Source organism: Pleurodeles waltl, chromosome 10 (genome assembly GCF_031143425.1).
Source record: "Pleurodeles waltl isolate 20211129_DDA chromosome 10, aPleWal1.hap1.20221129, whole genome shotgun sequence".
NCBI classification, from domain to species: domain Eukaryota; kingdom Metazoa; phylum Chordata; class Amphibia; order Caudata; family Salamandridae; genus Pleurodeles; species Pleurodeles waltl.
The window spans coordinates 912,463,803-912,478,992 of NC_090449.1; the positions used below are offsets into that span (position 1 = coordinate 912,463,803).

The window sequence follows — 15,190 nt, forward strand, 5'->3', positions numbered from 1 at the left end:
CTGAATCAAGAATATACAACCGGAGGCACCATGGTAGAGATTCTAATACACTTGTGGTGTATGGCAGCACCTCACCTGTCCAACCACATTTTTTTGTAGTGATTTGTAGAAGATCATTTAATTTAGATTCGGTGAGGCAACATGAAGCTTCGTGGGGTTCCATGTCTGAAAATGATTTTCTAGAATATATTTTACTTACTTTCCTATAAACCTCTTTTGGAATAACCTAGTTTTTCTATTTCTCCTATTATGTTGAAACATATATCTGTGTAGTAATTTCGACATCTGCCAAATTTGTATTTATTTAATTTTATTTTTGTGGCATAGCTGGATTTTGAAATATGTATATATATGATGATTTACCTTACAAATTGATTATAGTGAACAAGCTTGGCAATGACCGGAACCCCTCCTAACATCCTAACATTTTTGAACACTTTAACCTTATCTGTGGTTCAAAACTAGCATTGTCCTCATACCGTTATGTGTCCTTCTACTTTATTGAACATTAATTGTTTTAAAATAAGTAAATTCGATTTGAACTCATTAACATTATAGAAGTGATTGTTTTTGCTGGTATGTCTCTTTAAGTCTGGTGTGTTTAGAGCTTCTGTCACTAGCAAAAAATGCACCGAATATGGACCTGCTTCATTCAACCATTGTAATGTTTGGGTCAGCCCTATTCACCCACTGCTTGATGAAAACACCATTCCTAATTTGCTCGTAATATTTCGATTTAACGAGATTCCATGCAGTTTGATGGTTTAGATGCATGAGTATTCCATGCAGTTTGATGAATTATGTGCATGAGTGAGCCCAAGTAATTTTAACTGGCTTCTTTCCTGGAAAGTGTTGCAAAGAAAGAAAAATAGCTTCCTGTTTAGGAAGAGGGATTAGGACGCACTTAACAATAGGAGCAGCCACAATGTCATACAGCTCAAGCGAGCAAGAGTCGAGAGAAAGGTTAGAGAGCGATTGAAGATTGGAGCAAAGGATGAAGCATAGAGGGGAGTTTCCCTTCTTGCCAGTGATGGTCTTTCCCTCATCCAAGCACGCTGTTTTGTCTGTTCTAAAGAAATATGGGAGGGAAAAAGCATGCAATGTGAGTAAACTGCATGTTTTATGTTGCAGTTCACTTTTCTGGGAAACACAATGTTGTAAGTTGAGTTTCTCTGTACTTTTAAAATTAAGTTTCAATGAAGTAACTTGTGTACTCACTATGCACATGAGTAGCAGCAAGCTTAAAGGTTTTATTGAGGGTGAGGATCACAGTTTGAGCACTGTGAGTGTAGCGGGGGAGGAGATAGGAGACAAACTTCGGGCCGTATTTATACTTTTTGACGCAAAACTGCGCTAACGCAGTTTTGCGTCAAAAAAATTAGCGCCGGCTAACGCCATTCTGAAGCGCCATGCGGGCGCCGTATTTATTGAATGGCGTTAGCCGGCGCTAGCAGACCGGCGCTGCCTGGTGTGCGTGGAAAAAAACCACGTACACCAGACAGCGCCGGCGTAGGGGGAAAATGGCGTATGGGCGTCTTAAAATGGGGCAAGTCAGGTTGCGTCGAAAAAATCGTCGTAACCCGACTTGCGCCATTTTTTTTCGACGCCCATCCCCCATCAACATGACTCCTATCATTGTAAAGATAGGAGTCATGCCCCCTTGCCCAATGGCCATGCCCAGGGGACTTATGTCCCCTGGGCATGGTCATTGGGCATAGTGGCATGTAGGGGGGCACAAATAAGGCCCCCCTATGCCACAAAAAAAAAAAAAAAATACTTACCTGAACTTACCTTAATGTCCATGGGATGGGTCCCTCCGTCCTTGGGTGTCCTCCTGGGGTGGGCAAGGGTGGCAGGGGGGGTCCCTAGGGGCAGGGGAGGGCACTCTGGGCTCATTTTGAGCCCACTTGTCCCTTAACGCCATCCCTGACCCAGGCGTTAAAAAGCGGCGCAAATGCGCCGTTTTTGGCCACGCCCACTCCCGGGCGTCTCTTTTGCCCGGGAGTATAAATACCACGTAAAGGCCTGGGAGTCATTTTTTAAGACGGGAACGCCTCCCTTGCATATCATTAACGCAAGGAAGGGGTTCACGCTAAAAAATGACGCACACTCCGGGCACTTTGGCGCCCGAAGCGTCTAACGCCAGAGTATAAATATGGCGTTAGTTGGCGTTAGTTCTGCGTCGAATTTGCGTCGAAAAAAACGACGCAAATTCGGCGCAACCAGAGTATAAATATGGCCCTTCATGTGTGAAGGCCAGTGAGAGGAGGAGGAGCCAAGAGACAAGCCCCATTGTGCCTCACCTCACAAGGGGCACATGTATGCTACATCTGCTTTATTGGGAGGAGGAGGAGGTGAGTGGTGTGCTAGTTAGAGGGAGCAGGAAGAGACAAGCCCCGGTGAAGGTGACCACTATAAAGCTTCAAAATTATTTCCTGCAGCTGCAGTTCCACAATTAGTTCTAGAGGTCGATCTCAAGAAGTCAGATACAAGTCCTTGAAATGTCAATCATAAACTTGAGGAGGTGTGACCTTCATGTTAAAATTTGCATATAGACTTCAACTACTCCAATGACTTCTGTTAAATTTTTGTAGGATACATATTTATACCAAAGCTGGTTTATAGTGAGGAATCACAATTGCAAATTAAAATACATGTTTTGAGAGTTATGTAAATAGCAGATGTTACTCTATCATACATAGAGATTAGGAGCCACTGGGAAGCTATAGTGTCTTAAATGTTTTTTTGTTGGGGCACTACATTTTTAAATGTAAAAATACATGTGCAAGGAAAAAATGAAGTCACTCAAAGTGAAAGTACCCAAAGGCTGGAGTGGGCTGGTCTGTTAGTCTATACTTTGTGAGTGGTGGGAGGGAGCATAATTTGAGCCATATAACAAACCAATGGTGAAAAAGTGTTTATTGGGAGCCAATATGTATATATATATATATATATATATATATATATATATATATATATACATATATATATATATATAAATCTATATTTATATAATCATTATAATCTGGTTTCCATAGGAAAGTGTTTTTGTTTTGCCACTAACATGGGCGCTGTTTGACAAATCTTTATGAAATTTTAAAAACTAGGGTACCAGTTTTATTCATCTGCTGTCTGGAATGTTTCGGGGTGCTTCATCAAGCAGGGTCAGAGAAAAGCGGGGATTCCAAAACACATTTTCCCCACGCAATTTCCCATAGGAATTTTAATCATAACTACATCCCTAACTGCTGGACGGAATAACACCAAATGTGGAAGAAAGCTAGATCTTGGTCCTAAAACATCTCTTTTTTGTAACTTGGTGTACATGTTCAGCAGTTTTGGAATTATTAAGAAAAAAAAGATTTATGTATATCTAGAGATGTTGATCCACTGCGGATCCACTGTAGCAGATCTGTGGATCTAAACACCAACAGCAATGCCGTAATCGTCTGGCTGCTACCTGAGAGAAAAGTTGAGGCTGCCATTTGGTATATTTGCACTCAATTTAATTGGGGGGGAATAAAGATGAAATAGTATATAAGGGGTCAGGGTCGAGATATCCTGCCCCCATAAGACTGATGCAGGGCTCTGCATAGGAACCCGCATGGCAAGCAATTGCCTAAAAATATTTTCTTGGTGCACCCAAGGATCTGCAGATCCACTGCAGTGCTTAGTGCAGCCTCCTGTGACCTCAAGAAATAGAAGACATAAAATGCTTGAGAAATGTATCAGTAATTATGTCCCAGCTGCATACCTTCTGAATGAACAGGTCAGAAAAATCCCTCGGGTCTTCAAGGAGGAAAATCCATTATTATGGCAATAAAGCCCACATGCTGTAAGTTAGAGCCCTGTAACTGATAAGAAAAAGAGTAACATCCTGAGAATTAAGCAGAATATGATAACAAATCTTTGGGGATATAGAAAAGAGTGTTCAAGGGGGATTTTTACTGCCATTACAACAAAAACAGTAATTAGACACCCGGTAGCTGAAAAGATATGCTAGAGAAGCTGATTTTTCTGGGACTATCAGCTGACCAAAAAAAGAGCATTGTTGAACCATATACAAACAAATATATTGTGATGGAGGAAATCCTTTAAATCATCTGGGGCTGATTTTCTAATTACGTAACATCAAAATTGTCCCAGGTATTCCAGTGAACAGTTGATAGAGAAGAAACTGAACCCATGAATGTAGCAGATGTATTTGTCTTAGCCAAACCACAAACTGACCTAATTATGGGCTCCATCATGAGTTTGGCGGATGGAAAACTCTGTCCACCAAACACCCGACATGGTGGTCACCGCCTCATGGCGACCTCCCCTTCGGAGCTATCATGGGTTTCCTGCCAAGTCAGCAAATGGAAACCTAAGTTTTGACACTATCTCCGGCTGGTAATCTAGCCAGTGGCAAAGCTGTAGCAAGCACTGTGCACTAGCACTCTCGCAATGTTCACTGTCTGCAAGCCTTTTGATGGCGGTGCTACAGCCATGAAACCAGTGGTGGAGAATGAGGTTGTAATCCCCAGGGTAGATCCTGGTGGAGCTGGCAGTTCCCTGGTGGTCCAACTGCCAGGGTTGTAATGTGGCGGTCAGACTACCACCGCAAGTATGGCGGTCTATAGGCTCTATATGTTTGTCATACAGATTTATCACATTTCTCAGATAGATATTGCACTCTACTAGAAGATACTGACCAGTATCCTGACACAAGTACTGCCACATCTGATACATAAAAAATAATCATGATTCATCCATGACAGAAAAATTTGAAATTATCAGAAGGACTGTTCACTTAGTCTTACAATCCAGTAACAAGAAAATACCAGCAGCATTTAACAATAGGCCTTTAAAAGGCTTTTGATATGCTGAGCTATCACTACTTAAAACACATGATAAAGAAATTTGGATTCACCCGGAAACAGGATAGAATGATCTTCAGTCTTTACATGCAACCCCAGTCAGGCTCATGACCAATGTGATGTTTTCTTTTCAGAACAATTTAACATCGAGAGAGGCACGAGGCAGGGATGCCAAAATTCTGCTTTGTTGCTCAACCTGGCTTTTATTGTATAGAAGAGCACTTGGCACTGGCGATATGATATTCTTAAGAAATTCAATGACTAGATTTTGGAGAAGCAGAACATAAGACCTCACTCATTTTAGATGTCATTTTAGTTTACCTAACCTATCAGAGAATCTCACTATCTCCATTGCTGCAGCTATTGGAGCAGTTCGGGAAGGTATCTGGGTACTGTAAAATTTGAGAGATTGGTTTTACTACAGCTGAAGATAGAAAACACTGAAAACCAACATCTTAAACAGAAATACTCTTTAAAATTAAGAAACACTGACTGAAATATGTGAGGCCAACAAAAAATGAAAAATATCAGATTGTTTTAGAGCCACATAGCACCACTGATTAAAATAATGAAACAGGTCTTTTGTACATTTATCCGATCATAATATCTCATGGTTGAGGGTATCAATCACTTAAAAAGTGTTATTGGAACTGAGACTCCATTGCCGATTTAAAGCACTAACAATTAGGATAGAACAAAAGAATCTTCCAGATGCTGCAGAAACATCTACTAATTCATGTGTGACAAAGAGACTAGCAAGGATCTTGAAGAAACTCCTGATGGCACCAACAGATATGGCGTGTCTTGAGTTTCCCTACATTTGCAAAGAGAGAACAGCTGCTTGCCATCCATTGCTCCTTTATAGGGTCATGGCAGGTTAAACAATCGTAGTTTATTTCTTGCTTCCTAACATAGCCAGACCATTGAGAACATGTTCAAGAAAAGACACTTTTAGAAGTAGAAATACAAAGTTCTTCATTACTTTGTAAGGTATTGACAACATTTTCCTCTCCACTAATTTGCCATGCACTATAATGGAGAATTATCACCAGCATATTTTCTAACTTTAACATACAGCAACTGTGGGGTCTACGAATAATCATGGACTTATATGAGGGAGGACAAATCAGATCATTTAAAAACTGGAAACAGTGTTCAATATAATGAATCAGAAACTATTGAGATTCTGTCGCCTCTGACAGCGGACAATGAATCAAATGGAAAAAGCAGCAATAAATAGGCTACTTATACTATTTGAGTAATTGATGGTTACAGCAGGAGATATTAGATTGGCAGTTTCCAAAACGTATAAAGTACTAACTGAAACACAAAAACTACAGAGCTGGAATTGAATGGGCAGGTGAGAATCCAGGTTAGGAAGAGAAATACCATAACCATAATACAAAACATTGAAAAGGGATTTATACTTCACCAATGAATCTGTACTGCACAGAGAATTGTCCACTAGGGTAATGAAAAGAGGACAAGGTGGTCCATTACACCGGATAAACCAGCAAAATGATAATTGACCACTTTTGGTGGGTGGGTGATGTAAAAAAGGAGAACCCAATAAATATTTGTTTGGGATGAGAAAGACTGTCAGACTTTCAGAAAGAGGTGGCCACCATAAAAATATAATGGGATCTCAGCTCTCCAAGGGTTTGGTGGGGGCTACCTTGTCATTGATACCAAAGTCTTGAAGGACTATAAAGTGAAGGAATGTTCCTTAATTTAGCACCTCTTGGTTGCAGCTAGAAGAGTAAAAGTCTGCAAGTGGATGAAGATGACATCATCCACACAGACCTACTGGTTGATAAAGTTTGTGACACTTTGGCAATGCAACAACTATCGAGACAGGTGTGACTCCAAGAAACAACAGTATAAAGAAGTCAGTCACTTGCTCCCAAGATTGATAGTGTTACACCTGTTGTGGAGTAGCTCATCGAGGTATCTTGCAATTCACTCACCCATAACAGGCCAAGCAACGTTCTGCCCCTGTCAGAGCAAATTGGAGGGGTTTACACCAATCTGCCTCCCAAACAAATGCAGCCACCACCATCAACAAAATTGGGAAGAAATTGATATCTACACTTTGTATTTTTAGGGTCTGCAATGTTTCAGGTTATAGGCTAAGCCACAAAAAGGGTAACATTTGTATCAAGAGAAGTGTGCAATGCTGGATGGTAGGAATCTAGAGGATCTCCCAAGATTCCAGAAGTTTCCCTCACACAAATGTGAAAACATTATGTGATTTTCGGAAATGTTAGAGGATTTGATGGAATTTAGACATTTCATGTGATCTAGAAAAGTCACACCACTCTGGACTCACCTTGGTGTCTAGTTTTCAGAAATGTCTAGGAAAGGTTGATTTCCCTGGGTGGCAGCTGTAGAGGGCCTAAATATGACACCTACCCATATCTACAAATGGGGTAAAGTGTCTTTGCTAAATTTTGATATTGCATCTTGCACTTTGCAAGCTGTTTTTATGTGGCTGATAGACCCAACCACACAAGTAGGATACTGCTTATAATAAGGAGAAGAATTATGAGTGTTGGGTGATAAGACTTTTGTGGATTCCTGCAGATTCTAAATTTTCCACTCATAAAAGGAGAAGACAGGTATAATTTTATCCAGTGGGTGAGGTTTGTAGTGTATTCTTTCTAAGAAAACATCATGACATACATGAAAGTCACACCACCCTAAACTCTGCTGGGTGCCTATTTTCAGCCATAGCTGGCTCATTTTCCTCTGCCATAGACATTGCTAAAATGTGTTAATTTTAAGGCAGCATTTTTATGTCTCCACTTTGTGTTTTTGGAGATATTCCCTTTGCATGTGATAGGCCTACCCACAAACTTGGAGTCTGAATATTAGAACATTTCTTATTATCCATTGTATTTCTCTCCATTTTTAGTTTCTAAATCTAAGCCAGTGCGCAAGAAAGAACACATTTTGAAAAATGATCTCTGAGTTATATGAATGGCATTGCTAGCGCGCCTTGTCCTTAGTGAGTAAACTCACAAGGGGACGCTTATAGGTCGATTAATCTTTTGGATCGCATAGGGTATCCTAGTCAAGTGCTATGAGTAAGAAAACATCCACAATAATAAATTCAGTCATCAGATTATACCAAAGATTAGTCTAATAAGAAGGTTAGTTCATTTTATTCCCTATTAATTACAACTCTAATCAAAACCTTTATTCAATGTAACCATAATTACCATAACTTTATTAGCAACATGAATAATGAATCATCAAGATTGTATTAATATGCAATCAACATTAATCAAAGCATAGCAATTCATGAGCATTGAACAATTCAGCAATTCGAGTCAGTCAGTCCAAGTCAAAGTCCTCATTAGTCACCCTTGTCAGCCTACCTATCTCAAATTACCGTCAGCATGTGGGACTTAATGCGAAAACAATTTTGCCAACAGTTGTAATTAGGAAAAATCTAACTTAAAGTGAAAAACATTAATAAAACAGCGCAGTTGGTACCTAGAAGACAAAGCTCACATTAGTCAGTTGAGTTATAGCTACCTATCCAAGATAGATCAGCAACGAGTCATTCTTCGTCTCCAGGTCATCAGTCACCAAATAGGCTTGGCACGCAGGAAGCAAGCCCAGATTTTCAGCACTTCGGACAGCATCTCCTGACGTCATCAGCTTTCGCCACTCCATTCTGATTTTTCCCCCTGTGTCATGACTTTTTATTAGGGTCTCTCAGTCCATCCCACAATCCGCCCATTAGTCAACCTTATCAGAGGTTGTGACTCTAACCTACAGTTTTTGTTTACCACTTGTCTACGTTGTTTTGCGAGTCAAATTTCATTAACATGATTGGTCCTTCTGTTGATGAGGACATTCATCCGGCTCTTCAGGTAATGAAATTGTTGCTCCAAATTTTAGTCAGTAGCTCCATTGTTCCAGTCCAGGGAAAGTACATTTAGCCTACTCTACACATAATTGTATCAATTTGTTCTGATCGTCTCCTGTCCACTGGTGAGTTTGCAGATTTTTCTAGCAGGGTTAATCGCTGAACTTTGTGCAGTTCAAGGTCCTTTTCGCCCGTTCCAGTCCAGTCCTCACAGCGTCTCCATGTTTAAGCAAGCAAGGCCCAGCACCAACCAGGCCCTTGACGCAGCTAAGTTAAGGATATGAACCACCACAAACATAGGGTTATACTATTGATTATGACATATTACTACATAATTTCATAAATTCCACATTATTTTAGTACTGTTAACACAAATGGTGACCACTCCCCGTGGGCACATTTTACACATTAAACGTTGTTTCAATTATTAGCTCAAATTGTCATTATTTCTGATTAGTATGTGTATGCAAATCATTAGAATATTCTCATATTAGCATATCAGCTGCAACAGCATGAAAAACCCCAAATTTAGAGTTTCATATTTAATTATCAGTACTATGTCAGTATCTTGAAAGCATTTAAAGAATAATAAGCTTGCTGTATCTCCATTTTTCATTCATTGGATTTTACTAAATAAGTTACTCATTGGTCGGTACATAATGAAAACTCATTCTGAGCAGCAGCTGAGTTGTTTACACTGCATGATTTTGGACAACCAGCAAACCGAAATAACATGTTTGAGGGTTTAGACGGAAGAAAGACTTTCTGGAAAATGTGTGTCACATGTTGTGAAAAATAGGAAATTCTGTGAACATATTGGGACTTCGGTCTGTGATTCTGGACAGGAAAAATGCATGCCACAGTTGCTTTGGAAGATGTAGGAAGTCTGCCTTCAATCCATTGTCACCCCGATTTTTTACCTCATGCTGGGCCCTATAATTACCCTGGCTTTAGAACTATGTTACTGTATCCACTTTCCTGTTTCCTCTACTGCATATGTGGCTTTTTTTCTAGTGTTGTCTTTTGATTCATTATCCTGAATTTATTAAAATGATCAGGAAAAATAGCACTTGGTGACAGCATTTTCATCTGCACTCATTGTCCATTTACAAAAGTAATATACTGTTACATACTTCAGACCTTTCTGGTTACAAATGCAACTTGTCCATTTTAGATGGGCAAAAACACTACTACTGATAGTTTAAGGGATGAAAAGACAAAAGACCTGTTCATTATTAATTTGGAATTCTTACCAGTATGGTTTCTGCAGACTTGCTACATATCTTTCATAGAATGCATCTTCTTGAGTTAATGAAGCCACAGTTCTTATATTTTGCACGGCTTCTGTTGATATCTAATAAGATATAAAGACATGCAACATATTATCAATAAACTGAATTTATTTGACAAATTGTGTGGCAGATTTGATACCATGTGCATGAGACCATTTTTTCTGATGGCGTACCTATGTGAATCTTAACAGCTCTCTCTCTTAGCAGTTGCTAGGCTGTCCTACTTACCACTGCGGGCCGGTCCTGAGGAATCATGGCCCTGCTTTATACGTTTTGATGCAAACCTGCGTTAGTGCAGGTTTGTGTCAAAAAGTATACCGTCAGCTAGCGCCATTCCTGGACGCCAGGCGGGTGTCATATTTAAGCTATGACGCTAGCCGGCTGTAAGGCCTAGTTAACGTAAAAATTATTGATGCTAACCGGGTGGGGGAGGCGTAGAGAAACTGGAGGTTATGCGTGAAAGAATGGCGCTAGTCAGGTTAGAGTCGAAAAAATGATTCTAACCTGATTAGTGTCATTATTTCCACGCACAACCCCCATGGACATGACACCTGTCTAAGTAAAGACAGAAGTCATGCCTCCCAGCCCAATGGCCATGCCCAGGGGACTTCTGTCCCCTGGGCATGGCCATTGGGCACAGTGCCATGTATGGGGGCTCAAGTTACCCCCCCCCCCCCCTTGGCACTTTGCAAAAACAAATATATATATTTACCTGGACTTACCTGGGATGGGTCCCCCCATCCTTGGGTGTCCTCCAGGTGTAGGTGCAGGTGGATGGGGGTGTCCCTGGGGGCAGGAAAGGGCACCTGTGGGCTGTTTCCATGGTCTCTGACCATGGAAAAAGGCCCACAGATCCCCTAACTCATGCCCTGACCCAGGTGTAGCACCATTATTTAAGGCCCTCCTCCTCCCGTGCGTGATTTTTGCACAGAGGATAAATAAGGCGCTAATGCCTTTGAGGAATTCTTTACCCGGGAACTCCCACCTTCGATCTCATTGATGCAAGGTAGTTTTCCGCAGGCAAAAAATGACTTTAACTCCAATATTTTGGCGCTAGACATGTCTAGTGTCAAAATATAAATATGGAGATAAGTGTGCTCCAGATTTGCATTAAAAAAATGACGCAAATCCAGCGCAAACAGAGTATAATTATGCCCCCATGTCTACTACTCCAGCTGCATCATACCCAGTGACTGGCAGCATGTCTCAAAGGTCGGCAAAAATGTATTTTTTTTCTTTTTTCCCCAAAGGTGGGTTATATTCTGAAAGTAAAACTTATCTATCTCCGGTGCTCTACTCCTAGTTAGCAGGGGTAAAATGTCAGACTTCTAAAGCCAGCAGTAATATCAGGTTCGGCATGATGTGAAAAATCTGAAATTCTGTGTACATATTGGGAGTTCTCTTTGTGATTCTGGACAGAAAAAATGCGTGCCACAGTTGCTTTGGAAGATGTAGGAAGTCTGCCTTCAATCCATTGTCACCCCGATTTTTTACCTCATGCTGGGCCCTATATTTATCCTGGCTTTAGAACTCTGGTACTTTATCCGCTTTACTGTTTCCTCTACTGTATATGTGGCTTTTTTTCTAGTGTTATCTTCTGATTCATTATCCTGAATTTATTACCAGTTTCTGACCAGTTTTCCAATATCAGTCACCTCCAATTTACTGGGTCTTCCGCTTCTACACAGTCCTTTCTTTTAAGGAGTCATGGGCGTGGACTGGCTCAATAGGCCTGGCGACCCTCATACAACTGAATTGTCACTGACCAAGTTTTTTAACAAAGTTTTGCATTTGTTTACCCGCTCCTGACATAACTGGCCCATACCCTCAGGTTCAGCCTCAAACTGAGCTCTCCTTTCCCCCCTTTCTTTTCCTCTGTACTGCTGTTCTTGTGGGTTGGCGCTCATCTAGGAACATTTTGTCAAACAATTAAAGTAAGTATACTTGTAGTAACATCTGTTATTTGAAGTGCATTGAAATGCAAAAATGGTTTCGCTGCCACTAATGAAAAAAAAAGTAATTGAATTGAAAGACAAAGATCCTAGAATATCCCCATCAACTGCATCTGTTTGGTTGCAAGGACAAACGTATCCTGTTATTTTTTCCATTCGCACTAATTTTTAATGGCAATAAGAAGCCACCAACTTTCTTTTTTAACGAGGCTGCTTCAGAAAATAGAAAGCAAACTTAATATTAAAAAGGAATATACTTGAATATTTTGACTGTAGTATTTAAACGCATCAGAAAGTACATTTAAGAAAAACAGGAATTAATTTTATTCAGCTGCTGTTGTTACCTTGATATGAAAATGCATATTGTGCTTGCTATACCTTTATTGTGTTGGTTGCATGGAATGAAATACCAACTTATAAATGTTAACAGTGTAAAACATGCCAATACAACACCATCAGAGTATATGAGTCACTCCTTTCTCAGCTCAACACGACCAGCTGTTTTTTCCACCCTCTTCAAAGGTGCCCTTCTTAAAAATATTGGAAAAAAAACTCATGTTGTGGATGAGAACGCCTACCTTGCATCTAATTAGTGCAAAGTAGATTGCTGCATCCACAACATGACGCTAACCCCAATATTGTGATGCTAGACTGGTCTAGCATCAAAATATAAATATGGAGTTAGGTCAGTGCCGTTTTTAGCGTCAAAATAAATTACACTAAAACAGTGCAAATCAATTATAGATATGCCCTTAGGACTGTTCTATTATCCATTAAACTTTGGATGCATGAACTATTGTCTACGCAACTTTATGTGACCAATTTATATACTTAGACTGATGTGTGCTTTGGTATCCATATTGAGCTTATTGTAGTACAGTGGGCCTGGACTCACTGCCAGTGGTATCTTGGTTAGTAGGATACCTGTTACCACATTAGTACCAACCTTCATACTAGTGTTTTGATTTATGTTTCCCCTCTGCAATATTTCATCCAGGAGGTGCGATACATATACTACCACTACCATTCAATTTTGATTTTGTACAAGATGGCTGGCCCATTGGCAGAGGTATATTTACCTAAATAAATTCTGCCTTGTTTTGCATCAACACTGTTTTGAGTGAAAAGTCGTGTTTACTATGAAAAGCTGTGCAATAATAGTACAAGGAAGGTACACAGCACACCCTCTGTGACTTACAATGTCAAAGCGCCACTCAAATATTTAAAAGAAAACTAGCAGTAGAAAAAATCATGGTAAGCCGAGAGTAAGATGAAGCAGGGAACTCAGGATGGAAATACTCTGGAGTGTACCAGGAAGAGGAATCTGATGGTCCCCCAGTAGGAGGTGAAGACTCTACCTACAGAGGTGATACAAAAATGAGAAATATCTTTTTGCCACATCTAAATCTTGCAGGCAAATTAGTCTGCCTTGTGAGAAGGCATCCTTGATAATATCAGTGAGATGGCACAAACGCACAAAACTGTGGAGGAATGTAAAAAGATATTCCGTGATTATAGGCACCGAACTGTGGAGGAATGTAAAATGAGATGCTATGATTATAGACAAAGGAGACGTTAGCACAGAACCTGAGGGCTGCTATGCCAAGAGATTGTGAACAAGCTGATGTCTATGGAGGAGTAAATGGTGAAAATTATTGTCTCGGAGATGGTAGATGGAATTGATGGTCCATATATCACTGATCTAGAGGCCATAGCACATCTCAATGTAAACAAAGTGGCAAACTAAAGCTTGTTAGCAAGTATTGGAAAGTAGATTATTTGTAAGGGTAGGTAAGTACCTACACTTAGCAATAGGCCGCAAACCCCCACTAGGTCCAGTCTGGGTCTCAATAAATTAATCCCAGCTCAACCCTTGGTAGCTTGGTAACGAGCAGTAAGGCTTAATTTAGGAGACAGGTGTATAAAGCATTCAAGAAGCACAAAACAGTAAATAAGTAGAACAAAAAACACAATTAAAAGCCAACCCTAATTTATAAAAATAGATTATATGTTTATCTTTAACATGACACTAAAAGGACAAAAATCCAATAAAGGGAACTGGAGTTATTAATTTTTAAAGAATAAATGTTCTTTAGCACATAGAAACTAAAAGTTCCAACCTGAACATCTGGTCGCACTCGACCGGGGCAAAGTAAAAATTTGAGGCTGACTGCGCTAAAGCCCTGCTCAGCTACAGTGAGCAGGAGGCCTTGGTCAAAGTTTTACCTTCAGACTTACTCTTTTTCTTGAACATTTTCTGGACTGGGATGAAGTCACAAGTTGAATCCAACCTCACAGGCGACCTTGGTCAAGGATTCTACATTCGGACTTAGATGATTTTTTTATGGAGATCTTTGTCCAGGACCAACTTGAAATTGAAGCCAACCTCCCTAGAGCCCTCTTTGGATAGGCTGCGCGGGAAGCCTCAGTCAACTTTTTATGGGCTTAGAAACTTTTGTGGAGCTTTTTCTCTCTGACATAGGATGACCCTCCACAGCAAGCAATTTTGAGCCCACATCGTTGGTTTGCCTCTCCACCAGCCCCCGGTGAAATCCTAGAAATCTGGGTCTCTGAAGCTTTTCAGCGTGATGCACCTGCTAGTCAGGCTGGGTCATGGTTGACATAAGCCGGCTTGACTCACAATGTCTGGTCGGTCCACTTATGGAGCTTTTTTCCAGAGTTACTCAAAACTTGTCCAAACTTCTGGATCTTCTTCCAGAAGTTCCTCCAAGGTTCTTTAGGAGCCCACAACTCATCACAAGGTTCCAGAAGCTCTGAGTTGCTCCTTGAGGGTTGGCACTTCAACTCCCAGAATGCACCTAACTCAAATCTAAAAATGACCACTGGTCAGCTGGTCAGTTTCTTTAGGGCTTGATGCAGGGGACTCTGGTCAGCTATTGTTCTACCTGTAGCAAACAGTGTCCCTTCTTGAAGCAGTAGAAGCCAGGCAAAGTCCTTCTAGTGGTGAAGCTCAAGTGTGTAGCTGGAGCAGTTCTTCTGAGTGCAGTGTCCAGGTGCAGGCCAGTGGTACAGCAGGACAGTCCTTCTTCTTCTTGTCTTGTTCTTGTGGGGATCTGAGGTGGGGTGCAGCTCTGCCAATTTTATCATTGCTCCTAGGGTGGAAAGCAGAGTGTGGGCCTCCGTCTAATCAAATGCAGGCTACCACCCTCTTGAGTGACTACTTCCTGGGCAGTGTGGCAAAAATCAATC

General features: G+C 40.7%; 1 protein-coding gene across 1 annotated transcript in view; it reads right to left on the bottom strand.

Moving 5' to 3' along the window:
- LOC138262020 (ATP-dependent translocase ABCB1-like) overlaps nucleotides 1-15,190 on the bottom strand; it is a 1,142,744-nt gene that overhangs the window by 238,394 nt on the left and 889,160 nt on the right. The window contains exon 23 of the mRNA XM_069211672.1: nucleotides 9,990-10,090. Coding sequence (XP_069067773.1) covers nucleotides 9,990-10,090 — 101 coding nt within the window. The remainder of the gene's footprint in view (nucleotides 1-9,989; nucleotides 10,091-15,190) is intronic.